The sequence below is a fragment of the Haliaeetus albicilla genome, chromosome 13 (genome assembly GCF_947461875.1).
Source record: "Haliaeetus albicilla chromosome 13, bHalAlb1.1, whole genome shotgun sequence".
Classification (NCBI taxonomy): domain Eukaryota; kingdom Metazoa; phylum Chordata; class Aves; order Accipitriformes; family Accipitridae; genus Haliaeetus; species Haliaeetus albicilla.
This window is the reverse complement of record NC_091495.1, coordinates 28,849,518-28,876,282: the sequence shown is the minus strand read 5'-3', so window position 1 is coordinate 28,876,282 and position 26,765 is coordinate 28,849,518. Positions and strand designations below refer to the sequence as shown.

Genomic DNA, 26,765 nt, shown 5'->3' with positions numbered 1-26,765 from the left:
ATAAAGTGAATCATCAGAAACTGTTTATTTGGATTCTCCTTCTATCCAAAGTAGACATTGTTTTCATACTTTTCTACATATATTTGTAAAATTATCCTTTGAACATCCGTCATAGCATAACCAAATCTGTAACTATGTAAAAGACACTTAAACTCTATATTATACACATATATATCTTACATGCATTACAAAAAAAAAAAAGGGTATATTTGCATCCTTAAAACAAAGGGAGGAAAAAGGAAGACTGTAACCTGAAGTAGTCTGAAGGCATTACTAAATGAAAAAAGAATGGTTGTTTGTTTTAACTTGTTTATGTGCCTGCACACAGATGGAAATCAAATCACTATTCTTCAAGGACAAAAAGCCAAACCAAAAATGTAACAGCAGCAAAAGTTAAAAACATACCTTTCTGTGATAGAAGTTTTAGGAGCAGGAGCATAAAATAGGTGTTGTCTGATATACTTTGTAAGCAAAGCATACTTGTTGCAATCTATCACCCAAGACAGTCAGTCTATGAATTACTGTCTTCATACATTTTTACCTAGTCTCCATCTTACTTAGACAAATACTACAATTGCTGATGGGTAACAGTAAATTTTTACCAACAAAGTTAGCTTTTTCAACATCTATCTTACTGAAGAATGTTGACCTAATGACTGATTTTCTGAAAAACAGAAACAATAGAATTATCTGTCTGAAGGAGCGCAGCCATCACAATGGTTCTTTAAATATAGTCTGATTTATACTGTCCCTCATCTATTGCACAACAACTGCCTATTCTGCAGCACTCCAAGTCTATAGGCACTGAAAATATCAGTATCCCAGATGGCAAGCAGTGCAGAACCTAAACAGGTTCTAAATCACCAGACCTGTTCAAGGTGGGTGTTAGGAAGATGTAGGAAGACGTAGGAAGACAGGACAGTTAATCTTTGTGACCTCTTTTATTTTCTTTTTAAAATCATGAACTAGTACTTGCTGGCTTCAGCAGACTCCCTGAAGTGTAAAAGTGCTTAAAACTATATGCCCTACTTGCATTTTTTTTTTTTTTTAATGGAAAAATGGTAACATTCATTTTCTGCAAAAATGTAATTATGTAAAGTTTCTGGTTTACAGCCCTATGTAAAACACAGCTTTCTGATATTATAGAGTTTTTCCTTTTACTAAAGGGGGAAAAAAAGGTATACTGTAAGTATAGGGTTACCCATTAATATGTTAATAGAAAGAAAGAAAAAAAAAAAAAAAGAAAAAAACAACCACACCAAAACACTCCACACCCAACCCCCCAACCCCTCAAGTAGTTGTAATACAATACACTTATAAAGAAAGGGTCTCTATTTAAAATTATGCCAGGCTAAAGGATTTTAAAACAAGTCAGTATCTGTGCTGAATATACTCTTAAAAACGAAGCACAGCCTAAAGCCCTTAGAACAAGGGCTTCACAGTAATCAGCACTACATAAGCCATCGACATTTCTTCCTGCAGATCTTAAAATTGAGAATTTTAAGGCCTTGATCACAAGTTCATTGGAAGTAACAGAGAGTTTTCAATGGCTTTGGATTATGTCCCAGAGAAATAAACAGGCACAAGCAGACAAGGAAGATAAGCCAAGTTCGCAGAAAAACTCATTAACAGTAAGGGTAAGCTTACTTCATGTTCTGAGAAACAATCTGCACACCTACTTTATTTCAAATTCCTAATACAATTATACTGCAGGTTACTTTTGCGTATAAGAGGCAGCACTTTCTTTGACCTGAACTTCTTTAGCTTATTTCAAGATAAAACAGTAAAACTGAGCATAAAAAATAATAGTAAATGTTTTAATAACCCACAGGGACTTGGTAAATTTATAAGCAAAGAACATTATTTCAAAATTTTTATATGAACTATAATGAAAGAGACAGATACGTTGGTCATAATTCTGGACAGCAAAAATACAAGAGTAGTAAGTTCTTAATATTTTCTTACCAGAAGCTACTATTTTTATTCTTTATCCTGATGCTTAAAATATAACTTTATCCACAATTAAGTATTACACTAGGTTATAGTTAATGTGGTCCAGAGGCATAAGCAGCGATATGTGACTCAATCTTCCTTTCAGTCTTTTTTTTTTAATGATTTACTTGAGATGGACATATTTCATGGGCATGCTTCCAGTGATCCAGTTATGAAACATATACTGCTGTAAGAGTTGATAGAAGGTATATACACTATCTTATTACACCATTTTTCTTTTTCACATTTCCCAGCAAAGCAACCTTTACATTCTGAGAAAAAATTGTATACAATACACCTATTACATGTATTTTTGTTAAGTGATCTTTCACCAGTGCAATAGCTATTAGTTAATAGGTCTCTGTGCTACAGTGTTTGCATACATCGGCTACAATTTAATGAAAAAATGTATTTTATAAAGTTACATAGAAATGTAACCAAAGGTGTTACTATCTATCAAAGACTGTCTGTTGGTTTAAATAATTACTCCAGTGGCTTTGGAAAAAATTAAATAAGGTGGAAATTTGTTTTGGTTTTATAGATTTGTTCAAGCATAAACATAGTTTTGCACTTGATCTTTCATGGTATCCCATAAGATCCTCAAAGGGAGTATGAGCTGGACGAGCAGTGAGGTGGGTTGAAAACTGGCTGAAGGGCCAGGCCCAGGGGGTGGTGATCAGTGACCCGAAGTCCAGTTTGAGGCCAGTAATTAGTGATGTGCCCCAGGGACAGATACTGGGTCTAGTCGTATTCAACACCTTCATTAATAATCTGGATGAGGGGCAGAGTATACCTTCAGTAAGACTGTGGATGATACAAAACTGGGAGGAATGGCTGATATGCCTGAGGGTTGTGCTGCCATCCAGAGGGACCTCGACAGGCTGGAGAAATGGGCTGACAGGAACCTCATGAACTTCAAAAAAGGGAAGTGCAAAGTCCCGCACCTGGGGAGGAACAACCTCACCAGTACATGTACCAGTACATGCCAGGGACGGCCAGCTGGAAAGCACCTCTGCAGAAGAGGCCCTGAGGATCCTGGTGGACACCAAGTTGAACACGAGCCAGCGGTGTGCCCTTGTGGTAAAGACGGCCAACAGTATCCTGGGCTACATTAGAAGGAGCATTGCCAGCAGGTCAAGGGAGGTAATCTTTCCTGTCTATGGCACACTGGTGAGGCCACACCTACAGTACTGGCCTCCCCAGTACCAGAGAGAGATGGAGCTACTGGAGACAGTCAAGCAAAGGGCCATGAAAATGGTTATGGGACTGAAGCATCTCTCCTATGAGAGAGAGAGCTGGGACTGCTCAGCCTGGAGAAGAGAAAGTTCAGGGCGGGGAAGGGGGGTGGAGCTCATCAATATGTACAAGTATCTGAAGGGAGGAGGTAAAGAAGATGAAGCTAGACTCTTCTCAGTGGTGCCCAGTGACAGACCAAGAGGCAATGAGCACAAACTGAAACACAGGAGGTTCCATCTGAACATCAGGAGACACTTTTTTACTGTGCAGGTGACTGAATACTGGCACAGGTTGCCCAGAGAGGTTGTGGAGTCGCCCTCCTTGGAAATATTCAAAAGCCATCTGGACATGGTCCTGAACAGCCTGCTCTAGGTGACCCTGCTTGAGCATGGGGGCTGGACCAGATGACCTCCAGAGGTCCCTTTTAACTTCAACCATTCTGTGATTCTGTGAAGGCACAGCAGTGAGTTTACCTGCAGGAGCTTTCTTCCCAAGCCTGCCTTGAGCTTCTCCTCCCTGTCCTGAGTTTTCTAGGTTTTCCTTATGCTTTTCTTCTTCTTCAGGTACTTCTGTATAAGATATTTAGCAAAACCTAGTATATGTTACACCGTGTATATTCTGAGAGCAAAACCCACGTACAGAGCTTGACTGTGTTCAGTATTTTCCTAATTTGGTATTAAAATAGAGAAAAGCTCAGAGGTTTGGGTTTTTTTCCCCTCAAGAATAAGAAAGAACAAGTATTAAAATGCTTCTGGATTTTCCCATTTGTGGAGGATTCTACTTCTTTTAGAAACAGGAGTTGCATGAAGTTATTCTCAATAGAGCAAGCAGATCAGGCTGGCTCAATTTACAGTTTTTCATTTTACATCATCTTTTCCATCTAATATTATGAATACCATACACCATGGAAGCAATTTTTATAACATCCACTGTGTCTGCAGGTCCACATTTCTTGACCTAAATCTTTTATTCCAGTGTCTCCAATAGCATCTTGCACTGTTTATCCAAACATTTGAGGATAAGCTTCCTAACTTGCTGTGAGAAGCTATGGCTACACAGAGTATGCAAATATTAATGAATGCTATGAAAGAGTTATTGCAATGTGTGTGACGTGTGCCCATGTTTTAATAAGTGCGCTCCTTAAAGGAGCCAGATAAGCAGCACTTTATGTGGGAAATGAAGCAACTGGTAAACAGCATTAGGAATTTGTACTAGCAATAAAATTTTAATCAAAAAAGTCCAATAACACATGCATCAAAGTTTCACTCTTCCTGAGAGGAAACAACAGCTAATCAGTATGCTAGAAGACTGACGACAAAAAAACTGAAGTTGCATAAAGTCATATTAAGGTTCTCTGAAGCAGATTTTATTATTAAGTGTTCATATTGATATTGCCTTTCAAAACTAAGACCCAGGCTGTCCTTGAGCTCAAATTCACCTTGCAGCCAAACAAAAGCCCTTGTTCAGATGTTACAAATATTCTGATAAGTTAAAATTTTATATAAGCTGGGTTTGATCAAAAGGTAAAGATTGTAGAATATAGGGTTTTGAAGCTCGCAATGTAGTCATCGAAACTTAGGAACATACAAAATGTGCTGTATACAGTCATAAGAAAATAAGTATTGTCTAAAATTAGTTAACCATAGAAACTTCGACTGATTTGTTAGTTTGTAGTGTTTTGTCCTAAGAAACTAAGAGAGATCGTTATGGACCTTAGTTCTGTTGCTTAGAAACCCCACTTTGATCAAGATTCCAGTTAGTGGAATTAAGTAAGATTAACCAATGAATGTTTTAGTATAAGAATATTGATAAGGTGGTGTGACTGAGGGCCAATCACTAGATACGTTAAATTCAAGAATTAACATTGAATGTACTTTTATGTAAATCTAATACATGATGGCGAAAATCGTACTGCGCAGAATCACATAAGAGAGGTCAACTATCGGACAAAGTGAGGAAGACTATGGAAGACCACCAGAGGGCTTCTGAAGACCACCAGAGACTTCACCACGCCTGCGTAAAGGGACATTTACATATGCTAATGATTTATCGGACAGTTGATGATTATGTATGACATTTCCCAGAAATTTAGTGAATATGTATAACAGGTATGTATTTAACCTGCATGATTAAACTAGACAGGGCACACACTAGGTAGAGTGATCCCCTGTGTGCCCAGCGCTGCAATAAAGAAGTGCCTGCTTCTTAACTTCTCATTGCTGTTAAGGAGTTTTATTCTGGATTTCGGCAACACAGACAAACAAGTCTAAAAAGGAGCCATAGCAAAATGCTAACATGTAATATGATAACATATAAGCTTCCACCTGTCAAAAAGGCAATGATATGCTTCAGTTTGCTCTTGGCTCCATGTTCTGCAAGGCAGCGAGGACACATCTTCTAAATTCAAGAACTTACAAGCAAGTCGGAGTCCTACCTTGGAAGCAAGAAGGCAGGTCTACAGAAATAACCTAGTCTTGCCATTTGGGAAATATTTTCTCTGGAATGCTTTGATTTAGGTAAGTAGAATTTTACATTCTGAAAGCTACCTGGATAATGGTTAATCTTGATATTGACTTGGAACAAACAGGTAATTGAAGTAATCTGTCCTGAAATACCATTGTGTATTGCAATAGCCTGCAACCTTGGGCCACAGCCATCTAGGTTCCTACTCTGAAAGAGACAGAGAGCTACAAAGAATGCTCTGTATGAGGCCATGAGGAAGTCAAACACATCCTTAAAGACGTTATTTTGCTTTGCATTTCAACCAACCTGGGTATATCAACCATCAAAAGGGAGGTTTCTGATCGGCTCCCCTCCTCTTCTCACATTCCTGCTCCTTCCACTACATCAAATTTGGCTCACCTGCAGCAATATGATTGCTAGGTCAGCTCACCTATCTGAAAGAAATTTAGCAATTTCATTTGGGAAGAAAAGTAAGTAAATTTTCTGTAAAAATCACCAAGTTGATCAGCTTAGCCTCTGGCCACATGGTCATTAGCAGCAACACAAGGAAGGTGGCAGACCCTGCAACTCAGGAAGCTGGGCATCATTTCTCAATATCAACCTGCTACCGGACCAGATGAGATGTGCATAGAATTACATCTAATATTGCCAGTGTACCGTCTATTCTGGAGAGCTGAAATGAAAAATGTAATAAGTATTCATATGGTTCACAACTTGCCCATATGTATATTTCATCATCTTCACTGGATATATCCTCACAACCTTTATAAAAAGCTGAGTAATGCTATTAGCCCATTATACATGCAGAGAAACAAGCTGCTGTGAGAGTATGAGATCTTGCCCAAGGTCACATGGAAAACACAAAGCCCATTTTCACTCTACCTTCAAAAGGAACAGCAAGTAAAACACTGTCCTGAGATCTTATTCCCTGTCTATGCCCAAAACATTTATTTAGGTTAGGCCAACTTCAGGAGACTCAATCTAGAAACTGAATGTAAACTCATAATGAAGGGAAAATTCAACAACATTTCCTCTGCTCAGCTCAGCTTCATTGCTCCTTCTAGGAGTAGCCATTCTCCTGGAGCCAGGCAAACTTCAAGGAAGTTAAGCTAAGCTAACTTTACAACAGAAGAAACTTCTGGCAGATGAGGAAACTTAGTCAACATCTTGAGTCTCAAAGTAGCACTGCTACTGTTAAATACTCCTTTCTCTAATACAAAAAAAAAATTAGTCACAAATATGGTCTCAAATCTCTTAATCAGAGTAACAGTCAAACTGCGGACCACTTGTCTTGGGAGTCATCCTGTGAAGGTAATAACCAGGTGTGCTAAAGAGTAGGTACAGGGGAGGAATTTACATCCACTTCTTTCTTAGACTTGGAAATGGCAAATATTTCCCACGGTCAAAATGGGACCAAGCTCAGGAATTAGCCACTGAGAGGCCAAATGGTCAAGCTTTTCATACTTCAAGAAGGAAGACAGCAAGTGAGGAAGATGAGGCGGATGTAACTTGGATTTACCAAGAGCAAATTGTATTCAACTAACCTGAATGCCTTCTGTGTGAGATGACTGTGGACTAGAGGAAAGCAGAATATATTGCCTATCTTGCTATTAGCAAGGCTTCTAACAGCCTCCCATATAATCCTTACAGAGAAACTGGCAAAATGTGCACTGGATAACCATATAAAACAGGTTGGAAACTGGATGACCCGTTGGGCTAAAAGGATTGTCATCAGCATAGAGGCCAACTGGTGGCCAGATACTACATGAGTATCTCAAGGATCGCTACCAGGGTCAGTACTGTTTAATGTCTCATTAATGACCTGGACAATTGGACAGAGTGGCTTGCAGCACATTCATGGGCAACACAAGGCTACTATTCAGACAGATCTCAACAGTCTCAAGAAATGGGCTGACAAGACCTGTGAAGGTCAAAGGCAAATGTAAAGTCCCACATTGGGGAGGGCACCAATATAACTACAGAAGAATGAGCTTCCTTTCAAATAATTAATCAAAATTAGTCCACAGCAAAAGCAAATGGATTAATTAGCTGGCATTGATAAAGTATTACACAGACAGTCACGCAAAAGATGATGTTATCTTGTCTAGAAATCCAGAGCAACAAAAATCTCACAACTTTTCAGCTAAATCCTTAGCTGAATATAGGGATTTAATTTTCCTCTAAGAGTAAAAAAACATGAGGTGGTGAAAAAAGTTTAAAACAAAGATCCTTAAAACCACATCAGATTGAATCAACTAACCAAAAAAAAAAAAACCCCCCCAAAAAAGGCAGCTCAGAAACAGGTTCTCCAAGTGGCAAGCAGTATATAATTTCTCTTGAGGTCTATGAGAACAAGGTATCTGTCATTGCCTCTAGAAAAGCAAAGAAAACAAACTGGTCCTATGTCCAAGAAGCCAAAAGATAAGACAAAATGAAAAGGCAATTGCAAAATCAACACCTCCACCCCCTCAAAACTGAATACACAGGGGAAAAAAGCAGCTTCTTAAGAGTTTTAGAGAACTTTCTGCAGACAGTTTGAGCTTTAAGTAACACCTTCTCCTGTCCTTGAAATTAGTCCACATTGGGTTTTCCATTAGGATGAATACATGGTCATGAATTCAGGATTGAGAAACTGAAAGAACCGGTATTACTTGAAGTACCCACCAGTCCAATGCTTTTTATCTGCAACTGGAAATTAGATTTATCAACAATGAAAACCTAGTGAAAGTAATTTAAGAACTGAAACTGTTGCTGTTGTTGTACCTGGTATTAATACTGTACTTGGAAGTAACTCCAGGTCATAAAACACTTGTCCCCATTGGACCTGATGATCTTATCCATACTCTCTCTCTTCCTCTCCCACAACATAAAGGAGAGGAAAGAAGAAGAAGAAGAAGAAGAAAAAAGCTTCCTGCTTATCTGAAATATCCACATCAACTGGTGTTTCCCACACAAAGTGAAAATGTTCATGAAACACCATGGAAAGGGAAGAACTTCAGCTATCTGGAAGACAATGCTGTCACTCAAATGACAAATGCAAACTAGTCACAGCATGCAATGGGTTATTCACATGGAAAAAATTGTGATTGAAATAACTGCATTGCTCTCCCTACATGATTCAAGTAGTATAACTTTAGAGATTATATGGTAGCCAATAACTTAGAAAAAACATTATTTCATTTCTGTAGTCTTGGTTTAGAATCCTCAGGAAGGTATTCCACTTTTAATGCAGTTATTCTTTGCAAAGCAGTATGAAAACTGCTTGAATCTTTACATAAATCAATAGCAATTTATGTGACATAAAGACTGCAGAAAGAAACTAAAACCCCTGCATCTCAGGATAAGTATATTTAAACAAATCGGGTGAGAACATTACATACGAAAAATCAACATTTGAAAAAAACTAAGCCCCATTTTTATTTTACCTCTGTTTTCAGGTGAAATCCATATACACAGACATTCGGAGTGGGCTTTTTTTGGATTCAAAAAAACCTCACCTCAGAAATACTTGTGCAAGTGTACATTTGCAAAGGCTTATGTCAAAAGTGTTAGCATAGCCATCCAGAAATTACTTATATGCTTTCTCTGCAGATAGCAAACATCTAAAACAAAAAAAAGAAAAAGCAAGCTGAACACAGCATTATTTGTGTCCACTGACACACAGTGAATCGCAAATTAAAAAATTTAAACCAGTGGAAACTACCAAACAACTTGTCAGCTGCACTGGAACTTTAATAAAATTAACTCACAATTAGAATACCTCTAGCTTTTGGAAAGACAGTGTGGCCCTTTTTGGTGGTCTGTGTAGCTTCCTGTCGTGGTTTAACCCCAGCCAGCAACTAAGCACCACGCAGCCGCTCACTCACTCCCCCCCATCCAGTGGGATGGGGGAGAAAATCAGGAAAAGAAGTAAAACTCCTGGGTTGAGATAAGAACGGTTTAATAGAAGAGAAAAGAAGAAACTAATAATGATAATGACAACACTAATGACAACAGTAGTAATAAAAGGATTGGAATGTACAAATGATGCGCAGGGCAATTGCTCACCACCCGCTGACTGACACCCAGTTAGTCCCCGAGCGGCCATCCCCGCCCCCACTCCCCCCAGTTTCTATACTAGATGGGACATCACACGGTATGGAATACACTGTTGGCCACTTTGGGTCAGGTGCCCTGGCTGTGTCCTATGCCAACTTCTTGTGCCCTGGCTAAGCATGAGAAGCTGAAAAATCCTTGACTTTAGTCTAAACACTACTGAGCAACAACTGAAAACATCAGTGTTATCAACATTCTTCACATACTGAACTCAAAACACAGCACTGTACCAGCTACTAGGAAGGCAGTTAGCTCTATCCCAGCTGAAACCAGGACACTTCCACATTCCTCACTTAAAGCTATGTACCAGAAGCTAGCTAAATGAGCCAATGACTCCACATATCCCAGGCAGAGATTGGAGTCTGTGGTTCAAAAATATGTTTGTTTATTACACGACCAAACCCCCCCAAAACATCAAATCTCTGCATCAACATTTATGTATATTTTCAGAGCCCACTATTCCAAGGAGTCCACCACAAAAGCTGCTTTTTCTGTTCTCATCTTGCTACATTTGTCCGATTTTTATGTGGACATTCATGACAGAACTTCATTTCAGCCACAGCCTTCAGATGAAATCACAGTGTATACCAAAGTGAGTATACCAAAAGAAGAGACAAAACCAAACAGCAACAAAAAAAAAAAAAAAACAACCCCTCCCCCCCATCTCTCTATTCTAATTACTAGCATAAAAATACTAAGCTAATACAGAACCCAGAACTTGAACCCACTGCATGGAAAACTCTGAAAAATAAATTTTGGCCCTATTGTTTTGCAAGGCAGGTCTTGGCCTCTGATTTGGCTACCTGATCCAAAAAGCTTTCAAAGGCCCAGTTGAACAATCCTCATGTTTTCACGTCCAGAGCCCTAAAAGAGCTTCTATCTTTCTATCATCATCCTATTACAAGCAAGTTCTCTTCTCCTTTCAGGAATCTTCCAGCCTACAGTTTCCTTCAAGCTTCCCAGTTCCTCTCCTTCTCCACTCATCTCACCTCCACCCTAAAAGCTTCTCCAGGCCTCATGGCTTTTGCTCTCAAAAAATCACTCACGTCCCCCTTCCTGCAAAGCACAGCAGCCAGGACAATATAATAAGACAACCTTCCTTTCTGGTGCCAAGCCTTTTTTTTTTTTTTTTTTGTAAATCAAAAAGGGAAAAAACAACACAATGCATGGTAAACATGTAATAAATACAATAAACCTATCAGTTACAGTATCAATCTCAACAGTTAAAAGCATACACATATATAGACATGTAATTAAAGTCAATTAAGTAGGGCTAAAACAAGCTACTATAAATGCAACATAACTCAAAGAAGAGAGGCCACTACCAGCAGTTATGTTGTTTTCAGATTACATCATCATCATCATCATTTCTCTAATTAGACATTCAATTATTATCTAGAATGGTATTTTGAAAAGGTGTTTCCATCATGGTGGTAATCAAATGCCCATCAGAGCTGGGCTATTCTACTTGCATCAGAACTTCCATGCTCAGAGCCTGAAGAAATTAGCCAGATATGCTATCAAAAATTAATGATATCCAGAAATAAACTTAGAACATCTGATGCCAAACAGAATCATAAAATGAATAAACAAAGCAACAAGTATTTGCAAAGGTTCTTATTAAAAAAAAAGTTAGTCTTCTAAATACTGGAGAAACAAGCATTAAAAAAAAAAAAAAAATTGAGCAACAGCTCAAATACAGTCACCAGATTCGTCCAAACAGGAAGGGATCTTACTGTCTTTCAAAAATACCACTCCCCCTTATTTAAGCAACACAAACACAACATACAGTGGTAACCTGAGAGCTAAAACATACACAAATTTCAAAAACTTCATGTGTGTCTTATATACTGTGGCCTGTAAACTAGAAAGTATTACTATACAGTAGTGCTCCTATAATAAACAAACTTTTCTACATCTGCTGCAAATTTCTCCCTAGATAAGAGAAAAATCCTATTTACTACCTGCACAAATGAACTTCAAAAGATGCACTCTTTCAGTTGTCTATTTCTGAAAAATAAAAATAAATGTACAATCTCTTGGAAAACAGATTCCGTAATACTGGGAAAGAGTTTTCATATCCCTTTCAAGGCACAGTGGTACAGTTGCTCGCATTTCTCTGCACTGAGAACATCCGAGCTCTCATTTAATTACAAGGAGAGAAGATTCTGAAAGAACATGTTGGCTGACACAAAAAAGTCACACTGGTGGCAAAAACTTTTGTTGTTGTTAGTGTAATCATTGCCTTTTATGTTACTAGATCTACAGACTGCACTTGCAAGGCTGTTGCCCAACTCAAACTGTCATATAACTCAGAAACCCATTTTCATTATAACTTCAGGGTTTTCAAAAGTGCATGCTCACGATTTATTAGTTTAAATCACTGAAGAACTTCAGAAAGTGTTACCCTGCCAGTACAAAAAGTATGCATAAACCTTGTAAGAGAACTGTATTTCTGCAAATCCTCAATATATTTCACTCACCCTATTTTCCCTGGGAGTTCCACACAAGGTACGTTGCAGAAGGTGGCATGCCATACCAAAATAGGGCTGTGTATTTGTCAGAGAAGTTCAGGGAGGCAGGGAAGCAGGGTGGGGACAAGGGAATAAAGAAAAATAATTTAAAAATTAAGCATCATGAAAGAAGAGATGAGCTGAAATCATAGAAAAAAGGGAAAACCAAAGGCCTTGGTTTGGGTAGGTAAATCCAACCTTGGAGAAGTGAAAAGGGAAAAAGTTGTGCAATACCGTAGCTTTTTAAAATTGGATACAAAGCAACAGTTATTTAAAGCCAAACAGAATGCTTGGAACAGCCCCAGCACAGACAGATTAGGGGAACAAAGTGCACAAACTGAAGAAAAAAATGGTTTTTAAAAATTGAAATTCCAGCACTCAGCTGTCATATGGTTGCAGAAACAAATTGATTTAGGCTGATGTGCATTAAGACCATATACCACACAACCAGAGAATACAGGCTGGCACATTCCAGCTTTCCACAGCAGGAGTTGGATGCAACTAAGCCATGACAACAAAGCTCAGAGAGAACAATACTGCGTCAAATGGGATGAAATAACACAGAAAGGGTTAGGTGCTATCTGCCTGCCACATGCCCAATAGGGAATTGAAAGAAAAGACTGCAGGGACAGCAGCTCACATTGACAAAGGAAGTTGCTTTGTTCAAAAGGGTAGCATTTTCCAAAACACTTAAGTGACTTTGTTTCATGCTAGATCCAAAGGAATTGTTGTTGTTATTCAAAAAATAAATCAAGCTCACTGTAGTGGCCTGAAACAGCATTTGGTGTATTGATATCATTTGATGCTCATGGCATCCCAAATAAGCACCGATCAGTCTTCAGCATCACAGATTTCATGTAAGTCACATTCTACAAACAAATCACTCCAAAAATAGTTTAAAATTGAAAATAATTTTGAAATTGTTGGGCTTTCATTCCTCAGCGTTCTTTTTGTTTGCTTGTTTTAAGCCATTCGTTTTCAAGTTGTGTTTCCTTAGAACCATCCCGTCAGCTGCACCAACCAGGGTGGCTATGTAATCTTTATTTACATAACAGGACTTACTCAAAAGATACATCTTCTCAGGGACCTAAAAATCACAGATCCAACAGAGGCAGCACTGAATATAGTTCATCCCATGTTGTTTTGAACAGCACTTATGTACAGGACCGTATGCATGACACCAAATGCCTTTTTATCTAGCAAATAGCAAAAGTTGACTCTTCATAAAACATGCTGGTTTTCCATGACAAGATACATGGAGAAATAGCACAGTTTAGCAAACACTTCAAACTTTGACTGAAGCCAACTCTAAATGATGCAAAGGATAGGTGCACTATCCTACCAGAACTTAGCATTATGAATCCTGTTAAAAACTTAGAGAAACTGCTTTTCCATAAGGCATCAAAGACCACAAAGCTCAACAGATAGCATACCTTCAATATTAGAGTTTACAGGACTAAACACACTGCTGCAGGCCATAAGACAATTCTTTAATAAGCAGGAAGAAGTTATTGAATGTACTGATTTAGGGGAAGAAAGGAAAAAGTGTGATTGCTACCTCAGCCAACCCATTGGCTTGAAACCTTTGAACCACTTTACTCCAGAAGGTAACAGTGAATGGGCAGCACCGGGTTATAAATGTACATCAACTTCTGTTTATAAAGACAGAAAATCCCCACCCATCATACTGATTAGGCTCTTAGAGCTGTTCAGGTCCTAGAGCAAGCTGACAGAGCTTTAGCCCTAACTTATTCCACTTCACCCATCTTTCCAACTTAATTTATGCTGGCTATTTTATCACTGCTTATGAAGAGGCTAAACAGGCCAACTTCTGTCAGCAGCCACGAGAAGGCCATAGGAAAGATGCTGTTTCAGAATTTCTGTATGTTCTTGAATCACTTGGGGTTTGACTTAGTGTTCCAGGAACACAAGCCTTTCTAGATGCTCATGGATCCTCCCCAATAAACAACTATGGGGAAGTAGCAGAACTTGACAAGAGTCTCTATCTTTACTGTAGCCACCAGTCACATTCATGCACATTCTTCTATTTGCTCACCAAATTCATTTTCCACAAGAGGCAACAGGTTGTTTTTTTGGTTTGGGTTTGTTTTTTTTTTTTCCAATTATTACCATTAGAGCAGGTGCACATTTCCACTTAGATGAGCACAAACCATGAAAACAGACAATGCCTGCTATCATTAAACTGAGGTCATATTCCAGTTTAGGTTTGATTTGGTTTTTAGCATGATGGCATTTTTTTTTCACCTACACTTTCCAATGAGGAACAGAAGTATTCTAATTGGGAGCAAAGAAATAATTTCACAGTAGCTTTGTTTTTCTGAGTTTTCTTTAGGTGTCCATTCATTAGTCTTGGCAGATAATTGAAGTTTCAAATGCACCTGTTTGACTTCCTTCCTTCTGTATTCTCCATTCTGAATCATCTTAAGGTGGACTTAAATGGTGGGCAACTGGATCTATATAATTTTTTGCATGTTCACATAGACCTTACAGTTTCTTACATCCCATCACTTCTATTAGGGTGTCTTCTGTCCTTTTCAAAGCCTGTCAAGGATTTTCCCCTGTGCTAACTGCAAACTGTTGTCAAATAATATATTCAGAAACTAGCCTGATGATCCAGAGACTTAAGGCTCAAGAAAAGGTGAGGACCCTAGGACAGATTTTTCCTCCAACTGCTTAGCATGATATATCGAACTTCCTTTTTTGCCCCAAATCCATGACAGCTGAGCTGATCCACAGTCTTCTCTCAATTAGCTCATATGGGACATAAAGCTGTAGTAATGAAGTCAATGGAGACTTTACCATGGCTTTGGAACAAGATCAAAAGTGCACAAACTGCATTGAGGAAACAGGGTTCAAATCACTGTCACCTTTAACACCATTCCCATAAGAAAGTAGGTAGCCTCAGTTGAGGTAATGCCTGAAGTTTGTTCAGCACACAAAATGCATATTCCCTTATCAAAACACTCCTGCCTAGAAAGGATCAGTCATGGAACTTAATGGGCAGCAGCACAATTTCTGTAACATGAAAAGCACTAGTGAGACATATCATGTTTACTGTGGCTGGAAGTGCTGAAGACGTTACTAACTTTTACTCATTCACGTGTTTCAAAAACGCACATCTGCTCATTATGATAGGCTTTTTACAGCATATACTAGCTTTTAGAGACTCAAGTTAGAGTATAACCCCAAGTAAATATGCCTTTATTGCAGTACAACAAGATCATGAAAGTTAAACTGGTCAAAATCGCCGTCTCAGCACTGTTCCACATTTGGTTCTGCTCCAAACAGTTTAAAATGCCTTGGGGAAATCCAGCCTATTTAATGTATCAGAATGGCAGGAATCATCTGAATCACTATTTGTTTTATTAATAGCAATTCTCAAATACATTGCCTTTTTTATTCTATTAAAAATTTCATTACAACTGTAAATAGTGAAATACAAATAGCAAAAAAAACTAGAATAGAATGACTAGTATTTATGAGCTGCAACAACTATATAAATTCTAAAACAAGCTGCTGATTATGTTGACATCGTGCAGTCAGAAATGGAACTTACTAAGTTTTTTTTAAATTCTTGGTTTTAGTAAGAAAATTAATAAAATGCACAACTGCATTCATCAAAAAATACTGCAGATAGGGAAGAGGGTTTACAGGTTGTGTGGAAGTAGAAAAAATAGGTAAATTTGTCTCTGTCTTCAGAGAGCAAGCCAATGAAGTATTGCTAAAAATACCACTCTGATATTTCCCTGTCCAGGGCTAGATATTATCTACACAGTCAAATTACACAATGCATTGATCAAAACAAACGAAGCCAAATCCCTATAAAAATACTGAAATCTTATGTTATATATGGAAAGCCTTTATATAAGTGAAAGAATTCTGAGGAGCAAAAGTTAAAAAAGAAAAATTCTTAAAAAATCAGATGAAGTTTTGATGGATAAGCATCCAAAAAATCTATGAATAAGTTTGCGATCTAATAAAAATTAATTTCTGATTGAATTAATTCACTTCATTGGCACCAATGCATCATTCGTTCCCTCTCTTCTTCCTCCTGAACTTCTGAGGTTCTCCTAACTCCCTGCACATATTTCTTCACTTTTAGCAGAGTGGCCCTTCTGCCCAATAAGGCACAGTATAGTCAGACAATCACAAGAAGCCCAGTATTTAAGTCATTTTGAGGGAACAGTAGGCTAACTGACTTCCTTAATAACGCTAAAGACCAGTGAATCTGGGAGTGCCTCAATTCTCAATAAATGGCTCAACTGCATCCCCAGCAGATAAAATAACACCTAGGTACACATTCACTTCATTGTTCCCCCATTCTGGAGACCTGGGCATATAGGTCACGAGCAAGCAGCAGCACAGGTCCCTGATTTGGCTGATTAGGGGATATGTACCTATTGCCTAATCTAGATATATCCTCAAATAATCTGCTCTAGTTCCCAAGAACTGCAAAGGACATACTGCAAGCAGCTTGATTGTCCACTCAGACTACACAATGTTACAGACACCAAAGGACTGTCACTGCACTGGAAAATTGATGTTATACTTTTTCACTCTAACAGCTGTCATCTAGTAATGCAAAAATTTAAAAAAGCGCATCCAAATCTCATTTTAAGAAACCTCCTTTCAGATTCTGAAATATGACAGAGGGAATATTCAGTTTAAGAGGATATATGGACCTTCCAAGACATTAGCAGGGCGCCTGGTTTTCTTCCTCTCAGTAGTGAAACTATGTAAAAGGCGTGGGAATCAGACCTTAAACAATGTTACAAAAAGCGAGCCAAGAGGTGGGCAGTCACAAGCATGTCCCTCAGGAAAGGGCTCCATCGGGGTGACAGATCTAGGGAGTCTACTGCCAGCACAACACTTTTTTTTAGGAATGATTAAGAGTATATGCCATCTTGAATGACAGTGAAGTGGGGTTTATTAAGCATTGGCATGAGTTGGTCTGTTGTTTCCATCTTTGGATAGTCTGGTAAAGAGATTTTCACTGCAGCATTTTAGCATTCCTTGTTCTGGAATGGAAGAAGGCCTAAGCTAAACATTCAGCCCCAGAGACTAGCTTCTTTGGGCATCCTCTAGAGATGGTGAAGTGATTGCACTTGTGAGGAGATATTCATTAAGGATAATCTTCCTAGTGTCTTAACTACTCCTGCTGTCTTTAAAATTGTTACTGTCAATGGTCTGCTAGGAGACCAAACCACTGACGACTGCAGAGTATTTGTTTGTGTAACTGACAAGGAGATTAAGTTGCAAGTTTCTGAAGCTGCCTTTTCAAAATTCTTAAACAAGGATGGTCAACGCTGATAACAAGAAGGGATGACAGTAGCAAAAAAAACAATTTGGATTTTCCTTAATGCTGGTAGCATTAGGAAAGGCATAGCAGTGAAAACCACTTTTCCCATATCTTTACTGAAGTTAGCATCTGGAACAAACATACCCTAAGATTTAGGTCTTTTGTTCAGCAATGAGAAAACTTCATTTCTAAAAAGTCTTGAATGAGTTGAATTAAATTTATACATGCATATATAAATCAATTTTAAGTGCAACTTTGAAGCTTCAAGTTGTTTTGTTTTCTTGTGCAACAGCATGAAGCCAGACACTATAAATCCTGTTACAGGGACTATGCCTCTCAAATGTTTTAATTTTAGCTTTAGAGATTTGGACTTTCAAAATGACTGATGTTGGAATCATCGGAACTGATGCATTAGATTAATGCAATGTTTCAATTTTTTCTCATATGTCAGAGAAAGAAGAGTAGCTTCCAAGGCTAGTGTATTGTGTTTACGTGGCTAAGTTTTGGTAGAGGGGGGCTGCTGCAGAGGTGGCCTCTGTGAGACCAGGGGCTGCCCCCACGTTGGACATAGCCAATTCCAGCTGGGCCCATGACAGACCCTCTGCTTGCCAAAACTGGGCCCATCAACAATACTGGTGGTGCCTCTGTTGCTAACATATGTAAGAAAGGGTAAAAAACACTGCACAGCAGCTATGTGAGAGGACTAAAAAAAACATGTGAGAAAAACAGCCCTGCAGACCCCAAGGTCAGTGAAGGAGAAGGGGAAAGAGGTCTTCCAGGTGCCGGAGCAGAGATTCCCCCGCCGCCCATGAAGACCGTGATGAAGTAGGTTGTCCCCCTGCAATCCATGGAAGACCCCACGCCACGGCATGTGGATGTGACTTGAAGGAAGCTGCAGCCCGTGGAGAGCCCACACAGGAGCAGGCTCTGGCAGGAAGGGCAGCCCGTGGGGGACCCACGCTGGAGCAGTCCATTCCTGAAGGACCGTACCCCATGGAAAGGACCCATGCTCGAGCCGTTTTTGAAGAGCTGCAGCCTGTGGGGAGGACCCACATTGGAACAGTTTGACAAGGACTGTATCCCATGGGAGGGACCCCACATCACAGCAGTGGAACAGTGTGAGGAGGAAGAAACAACAAAGTTATGAACTGACTGCAAACCCCCATTCCCCAATACCTTGTGCCACTTGGGGGAGTGAGGGGAAGGAGGTAGAAGAGTCAGGAACAAAGGACTGAAGTCGAGCCTGGAAAGAAGAAGCAGGGAGGGGGAAGGTTTTTTTAGTCTTGTCCTTGTTTCTCACTATCCTACCCTACTTTTAACTGGCAATACATGAAATTAATTTTCCCCCAGTTGAGATTATTTTGCCCGTGACAGTAATTGGTGAGCAATCTCCTTGTCTTTACCTCAAGCTACAAGATCTTTTTCTCATTTTCTCCCCCTGTCCTGTTGAGGAGGGGGAGGGAGAGAGTGGCTTGGTGGGCAGCTGACAGACAACCAAGGTTAACCCATCACAACTAGAAAGAGAAAAATAAACTATTAGGTATCATATTTTCACTGTTTTGCAATATGAAATGACTTCTATGTGTGGCAGCTACTGAAATAAGGTATTCTTTCCCCTCCAAATGTCAAGATTGCAAATTCCCTATAGTATCTTCAAAAGAAACAGTTTTACGTTTTCTGCCTAAAATGCTATTCGCTATTTTCCCAACACAGTTCAATGATTTTGGTCCCCTTTTTCCACTTCTCTGAACACTTATTTTCTCTAATTGTGTTTGTCTGCAAAACATTACTAGCAAAAGACACCTTCAAGGAAAGCAGCATTTCAACAGAAGAATTCCTCCACACACCGTCTGTCAGCTTGCTACTACTTCAGCAAGAACCTCAGTGCATGCTAGTACCACCGTTGCAGGCAGGCAATTCCAAATGTCAGTCTTCTGTTGAGAAAAAGCCAAAGTCCCTCTTCTTAATGGAGTTTGTTCCCTTGATTTTAATGATGAAATCTAAATATAGATATCTATCTCCAGGACCAGAGAGACATTTGGAATTATAATCTGCAACCCTGCCATCAAAAAGCTCCAAATGCTGGAAACCAGCTCTTTAGAACCCTCTGAAATGTCCCCATTTATGTACCTTCATATGTGGTGCACTCAGCTCCTCTTGGTACCCAACATTATTCCAGATGACAAATTATTTATACCTGCTTAATGCAAAAGACTCTGTCAATTCATTTAACTCAAAAAAGCCATGTGTTTGCATTTACTGAAAGACATAGACTGCTTTGCAAATGTGTGTAATGATTTTTTAAATTTTGATTTAGATGCTTTTATTATTCTCCCTTAAGTTAAAGTTGTTGGCTCTGTCCAGCAACTGATTTGGCTTGACCGAGTTCTACTACTGTTACTTGCTTTACATCAAGCTACATCCACCTTCTTTGTTTACATGTTACGGGTCATAGCTATGCACATGGTGTCTTCTGCCATCCTTAGGATGTCAAATTCTGAAGCCTATAAATCTGTCCTCTGACTTTTAACACTTCTGCTAATTAACATGCAAGAGCAGAAATGCAATTTTAAACTGTCCAACAATGTTTTTGTTAAGAATTTCCTGTATCCTAAGAAAAGAAAAGGGGGAGAGGGGGAAAGGCTGCCTAAGACAACTACTAGTTTTTGAATAATAAAAATGAACTAGCAGAATTGGATTTGGGATTTCAACTTTTATAAAGATGACAGGTGAATTAAAGTTTTATTTTATTTCTGATTTGGTCACGAGGCTCTGAGAAGTACCACAGCCATGCTTGTCGGGCAGCATTGTAAATTGTCTTAGGCCTAACATTTGCATGTTAGATATCTGCCTCTGTTGCCATGCGACACTGCCCTCCCTTTAACTCATAGCCTCTTTTCTCTCTGGGTAGCAATGCTGCCAAAGGATAGCGGTATGCTGATCAACTGCATAACATCAACTGGTCAAGTCAACTCTCATAACGGCAAGAGTACTTAGAATCTGAAAATCCCAATGTTGCCTTTGCTACTGATCAGAACTTAAGTAAAAGCAAGAGATGATGCAAGAATTATCAATAACTTCTCCTAATTATGATAATACTAAAGGTAACAGACTGAGGATCTCCAGGAAATAAAACTGTTCTGACGCCAGGTCTTCCAAAAAGTTACAGTCTTGAAGCAGTTTCTTAAAACATATTTTTTAAAATGTTTTAAAATAATTAAGTAAATCATTACATTTAAGTTATTAGAGAAAGACTACCGCTACATCTTTGAGAAGGAATACCTGTATTTGTCATAAAAAAGAACACACGTTTGAAACATATCTGTCATACCTTAAAAAGAAATCTGTTCTGCTTTTAAGTTTTGATTATTTAAAATTAACTCCTCTAGAATTCTTTGCTGAGGTACTAGGAAAGCAGCTATACAGTACTTACCATTACTGAAGGATACACAGACATGATGGAGAGCTACTGTAAATTAAACCAGACATAGGTAACTCCCACCAGCTAAAGGCTATCAGGTTAGCTACTCTTTCCCCCCATCCCTACCTCCTCCTCCTTTTTCTCTTAACCAATTAACATTTCATTAAAAAAGGCAACACCAGACAAACAAACACACACTATGCAAAGGAGACTTTAAGAATATTTCAAACAGCAGTTTTCACTTCAACACTTCCAGTACCAGGCAAACAACTTCACAAAAACGCAAGAGGAACCAGCTGAAGCAGATACATAGAATCTGAAAAATCTCAAATCTGCAGGAATTTCAGTCAAAGGTTTGCAACATCACTGTGGTCACAACTGCAATGTCAGAGTTCCTCACACCTCTAGTAATTTCCTCCATTAAAAGTATGGCTCTTTAACACACTAGCTGCAGCACACATGCACACTGAGGCCTCACTTCAGCAAAAACTCCTCATTGGCCTATCTTTAAACATCTTACAGCAGATCCATTTAATTTTAAATACAGCATTTGGGTTCACAAAAGAAAACGGGGTGAGTTGTGTTCAGATCTTGTGTGGTACAAATTGTGTTACTGCCACTTGGAAAAAGATAACCCACATAAACAATTAGCCAATGCGAAGACACATTATATTGAGATCCATTTGAAGAACAATCAATTAGTAAAACGCCAGCAATACGTTCCAGATTTTGACATCCTCTGTGGTCAGTCAATAATTAAGTTTCAAACAATTTTAAAGAAACTCTATCATATTTGTACACCTGAACTTGTTCTGTACTTTTAGAAGAGCTACAGCAAGACTTGAATTTTGAACCTCTTTACCACACTCCTCAAACTGAGATTTTTAAAACAAACAACAAACAAACAAAATCCCAAACCAAACAAAAAACCCCACAACACCAAACCCCACAACTTTGTTACAGTTTTGAAATCCAGAAACAAACTGTTCGTGTATTTCAGAATTTTTTTATATAAACAGTTTGATAAAAATTTATTTCAGAAGATGTTTTTTAGTCCCTCAAACTATATATGGGTTAATAAGTAGTGTCACACATGAATACGTCATGCTACTGGCTTTAACGGAAGTCAATATAATATATCTACTGTGGCCTACAAGGATTTACTGGAAGCAGCGTACAAAATATACTGGCCCAATTTTATCCCTATTACAACCTCGCTGAAATCGATATAAGAAATAATTTCAGTGAAGCAAAACCCAACCCCCTCCACAAGGCCTAAAGAGTACATATGAAACTTCAAAATCTGTTCTTGCATATCTTGACTTACACTCAGTATATACCCTTCTTCCGCCTATATCTGTCATTATCTAGCATCAAATTTATGACAACATACTTTCAAAATCAGTGCCTCCATGAATGCTCACTCCCTGTATTTTGATTTTCTTTGTAGGTATCAAGTAACATGATTATCTCAGAGGGAGTTGCAATGAAATGTTATTCATGTCCTCCATCCACCTCATGAAGTTTGTATATCTTCATTATCCAATATTGGCCATAAGCTATCATATATCAATGACTGTACCATTCAAAATGCTGTATCTCAAATTAATTGGTTTGTCTTTTGGAGCGGAAGAGTGGAGTGTAGCAAATAACTTCTTTGGCAAGAAAACACTCAAACCCACAAAGATTTATCTGAAAATAGAAAATAACAACCTTCCTCCAAAACTGTATAAGCAAAATACAATCTAGAAATTAATACATATTTTATTTACATTCATTAAGGGGAGCTATGCAATAGGTTGTCTGTTACAACACTCATGGGTAAAGCAGTTACCTTAAATCATAAACCCAAAGTATTTTCACGTATACACTGTTAGCATATCTAATGTACTGCAGGGTTTTCACAATGAATGTCAATGAAATAAATACTTCATGGCAAGCAAGAAATATCAATGTTCCAATTTTTTTCTTTACATTGTTCAAATAGGCTCTGGGAATAAAAATAACTGGATGAAATGAGAGGGAAACCCTCAGAAGAACATGCATTCATACCATACTGATTAGAGAAAAAGCTTTTCACACCAATGCTGCAGGGTTATTGAGGATTACTATTGTGACAAAATACTGACTTCATAAAAAAAAAAAAAATCCAAAACAAACAAAAAAAACCCCAGCCAAACCACACACTAAATAAAGGTTTTGCGCTTGTAATTTCCAAACAAGTTAATGCCTATTTTGCTTGTCCATGCTTATATTGTTGTATGCTTTACAATACAGATATCTGAACATGCTAATATTCAACTACCAAAATAGCAGTTAGCTGTCAAACTGTTGACAGATTATTGCCCCCGAATTAATAATCATTCATTTGATGACACATATCAACATGTAAGCACATGTAGCAAAACCCTGTTACAAAAGCCAGAGCTCAAATTTCTGTGCTTTCTGTGTTTTAGCTATACTGAGATAAGGCACTGACCTTTCTTGTTGATTCACAATGGGAGAATACTCTGCTTACAAGCTTACTACTCTGATGCGTTGTTGTTAGTGCGAAGAGTCACAAAAACATGTGTAAGAAGGCAGATAGGATTCAATAGCTTTCTCAACATTTGAAATGTGATATTTCCAACAGTTCATCAGTTCTTGTCATTTCCCCAGAAGTGTAAACAATTCAAGTTTAAAATTTCACTAACAGGGATAAAATACTCTGCAGGTTAGTGGGAAGGGAGGGTAATACTCCATGAACTAGTTGATAGAGGAGCTTTTCTCAGGTTTCATCTTTAAAGGACTCTACTATGCCATCTAGGATTTTCATGTAATAAGGACAATTTATCCTTGTAGTGAGACCATTTCTATCCAAAGAGACTTCAGGTGGCTGTACCACAAGAAATATTTTTCTGTGCATCTTGAAGTCAACGTGACTGTGATCGCAAATTACTCACTAAAGGATGGCAGACTGTTGCATTATGCAAACCCATCCACATTCTTTTGCATCCCTGTAAATGCAGCTAGTTTCCTGGTTTGATTGTACTGTAAGCTGTAACAATGGGTTTCACCTAATAAGCTATTCAGAAAACTCTTACACAGTATGCAGGTCATTTCAGCCCATTTCCTTGCTGTTAGAAGTAACATGAAAAATGCTTTCAAACACCATCTGAGACAGGAATACTTAGAAGCACCTTAAATCCTCATAAAATATTCACTAGAGCTATCCACAGTATCAGTTCTATTGTGGTCCCAAACACACTTAGTTAAGTCATGTACTACTGCTGCAGGAATAGATGTCTTGAAGGAAATCTCCTCTGCCCCACATAGATTGAATATTTTCAGTCCCATGCACGAAGAAGAAGAAGAAGAAAGAAGGGGGGGGGGGGGGGGGAAGAGATCACAGCTAGAATTAAAAAAGCTATTTTCTTTTAGCAATTCTAGAACTACATTATAATCACCGTGAGATAATGCTCTAACCTCCATCTGCACCATCCCAATCTTTCTCCTCCCACATCAGTGCTGAATTTGCGGGAATAGAAGAATGAATAAGCCAAGAACATTAAAAAGATATTTCTAGTTAGGAAGAGACTTGCATGTGGTTTGGGAACGGTACTGACATCATATTTACCTCAGGTTTGACCGGGCTGGGACCTCTAAGTAGCTCCTTTCTCTACCATTTGGGAAATGCCATGCCCAGTTACTGGAGCAAGACTTTTCTTCTGGGGTCCAAGCTGGTAGAGAGGTAGCCTAACAGAGTACCCAGACAGAGGTCTAGAAAGAAAGAAAAAAAGGGGGGAGGGGGGCGGGGGTGGAAATAGAAGCTGGCTTACGTGCTCCAGTTTGTCTTTCCTCCTCAGCCAGACACTGGCACTGTAGTCCTGCTGCTTGACGGTGCTGTAGAAGTTCGCACCTACTCTGGTGAGGCTTGGGGAAGGCTCCCTGGGTCTGCTCTTCAGCCTCATCTGCTCGAAGCCCTCGTGGGGGGATGAGGAGAGCCAGTCATGCCTGACTTCCATCTTGACATGACAAGGCAAAGTCCAAGGAAAAAAAAAATCAGAAGAAATGGAGAAATTAAGAGGCGCTAGACGAAGAGGGTCCAGAAAAGAACGGGGTGGAGGAAGAAGAAAGAGCAGGGAAGCAAAACCACCCCGGCGAACAGAAAACGGGAAGAGAAGGGGGAGAAAAGGAGGAACGGCCAGGTAGGAGGAGTGGAGGGGGAAGGAAAGGCTGCAGGTGCGAGAGGGGAGCGGGCTGGGAGAGATGGAAGGGCACTGGGGAGCGAAGGCGCTCCGAGACGCCGCCGCTCGTCGCCCTCGCCGCCGGCGAGCTGCAGCCCGGGACCGACGCAGCGGGAAGCGGCGGCCGGCGGCTCTGCCCGGGACGGAGGCGAGGGGAGGCGCGGCCCGGCGCAGACGGAGGCCGGGCGGGGCCGCCGCCTCCCGCCCTCCCGCCTGCAGGTTGGCGCAGTGGAGGGGCCGCCGCCCGCCCGGGGAGGAAGCCGGCTCCTCCCCCGCCTCCCCCTCCCCGGCAGCCACCTTCGGGGAAGCAGAAAGCGGCACGGGAGAGCCCCGCTTTCGCCGCGCGGAGAAGCGGCGGCCGCCGCCTCCGCCCTCCCCGCCTCCGGGGGGAGGGGGGGCGCTGAGGGGGGGCAGGAGCCTCCCCGCGCCCGCGGGGAACTTCGCTCGTCCCCTCTCCCCCCGCCCGTCCCGGCGGAGACCGACGAGCCCGCCGCGGGGCTCGGCGGCCGGTTGCCGCTCCCTCTCCTGGAAGCCTTTGTCCGATCGACCCCCGGGGGCGCCGACTCCCTGCCCCGCCCGGGGCGGGACGCGCCCCAGGCCGCCGGCCGGGCCCCGCCGCGGTGAGCGGGAGGTGCGGGGCTGCGGGCGCCCCGGCCGCGGTGAGCGGGAGGTGCGGGGCCGCCGCGCCGGCCCCTCTCCCTCGCCGGGCGGCCTCCCTCCCTCCCCGGGCAGGGGCTCCCGGGGCTCCGAGGCGTAAGCCGACCGAGCTGCCGGTCCTTCCCCCGGGGCCCGCAGGAGCGCGTCTCGCCCGGCCGGGAGGCGAAAGCCCCGGCCCGGTTGGCCGGAGCCGGGCTCGGGGCGGGCAGGAGCCCCCGGGCCGGCTCCGGGCGCGGGTCCTGCCTGGAAGCCCTCGCCCTCCGCAGCGGCTCAGCCAGCGCCAGACCTCAGAAATCAGAGCGCTTCTGTGGCCCCGGCTGGACAACATCGCCGGAGTGCCCGCTCCCGGAGGTGCCTGTCACCCTACTACCTGTCTCATTAAATAAAAGACGTTTTGGGGGGGGTGCTGTAGTCCACTGCCGGCTCTTTTAGTAGAAGTTGGTATGTGTTGCTATCTAGCTCAAACTTGCTTCAGCAGAAAAAAAGGACTTTCCTTTTTCATGCTATGAAAAGCCACCTCGCTAATTGCCCACACACTCTGCAAAGCTATATTGGGCACAGACAAGAAAACTTTCTCACATAGCACCAAGAAATAATTATTGGAGCTCAGAACAGCATTTCAGCTCCTGGTGAATATTTGCTGGCAGACAATTTGTAGGTTGCCAGAGAACCAAACTGATGTAGCTGTTCAGATAAAGCGATATTGAACTAAAAATCTACACTTGAATCCAGTTAACGGAAAGTAGCCTTTGAATGGTAAAACACTTCATTCAGACTAGTTGGTGAGAACATTGTAGAAGAGCTCTCTACTAACCACTTGATCTGGGGTGAGCTTCCGTCTG

The 26,765-nt window shown here is 40.5% G+C and overlaps 1 protein-coding gene across 3 annotated transcripts in view; it reads right to left on the bottom strand.

Moving 5' to 3' along the window:
- Window positions 1-25,431, bottom strand: part of PLD5 (phospholipase D family member 5) — a 202,686-nt gene extending 177,255 nt beyond the window's left edge. The window contains exon 1 of one of the 3 annotated variants that reach the window (XM_069800629.1): window positions 24,859-25,431. In XM_069800629.1, coding sequence (XP_069656730.1) covers window positions 24,859-25,044 — 186 coding nt within the window. In that variant the 5' untranslated portion in view covers window positions 25,045-25,431. The remainder of the gene's footprint in view (window positions 1-24,858) is intronic. The other 2 variants (XM_069800627.1, XM_069800632.1) reach the window with 2 other exon arrangements.
- Window positions 25,432-26,765: the final 1,334 nt, after the last annotated feature.